The 504-nt window shown below is 28.8% G+C and overlaps 1 protein-coding gene across 2 annotated transcripts in view; it reads right to left on the bottom strand.

Moving 5' to 3' along the window:
- Window positions 6-504, bottom strand: part of LOC107605673 (abscisic acid 8'-hydroxylase 4) — a 4,866-nt gene continuing 4,367 nt past the window's right edge. The window contains exon 9 of one of the 2 annotated variants that reach the window (XM_016307629.2): window positions 6-123. In XM_016307629.2, coding sequence (XP_016163115.1) covers window positions 18-123 — 106 coding nt within the window. In that variant the 3' untranslated portion in view covers window positions 6-17. The remainder of the gene's footprint in view (window positions 124-504) is intronic. The other variant, XM_021105349.1, reaches the window with a different exon arrangement.

Raw genomic sequence — 504 nt, 5'->3', positions numbered from 1 at the left:
CATGCATCTTCTTTATTTCAATTGTAGGTGGTAGATTCTCTCCGAAATTTGGTTGGAAGTCCATTCAATGGCAATGGAAATGGCCCATATTGAATCCCACATTCTGATCCTACCAATTCCCACCTGAACATTTAAAAATTAATAATTATGAGACATTATTACAAAAAATAAACAATGGTATAAGGAAACAAAAAGTTTAATTAGTTATTAAAATGGAATTACCATATATACCAAAGTTTTAGAACCATAACAGTGAATTTTTTTTTTTTTTTTTACCGAAGATAGGAGACTGGAACCCGCAAAGAGAGACTATGCCATTTGAGCTATTACTCATTGGCCTTAACAGTGAATGTTGCACAAAGGTATATATAATATTTGAATAGTTGTAAAAATCTTTGTTCAATAAAGACATATATTATAAAATTATGCAAGGCATTTTTCTCATAATTTCTGAAAATGAAGCACTTAAAATTATTTTTCCTCTAAAAAATATAGCTTATATGA

The sequence above is a fragment of the Arachis ipaensis genome, chromosome B06 (assembly GCF_000816755.2).
Source record: "Arachis ipaensis cultivar K30076 chromosome B06, Araip1.1, whole genome shotgun sequence".
Lineage (NCBI taxonomy): Eukaryota > Viridiplantae > Streptophyta > Magnoliopsida > Fabales > Fabaceae > Arachis > Arachis ipaensis.
This window is presented reverse-complemented; position numbering and strand designations above follow the sequence as displayed.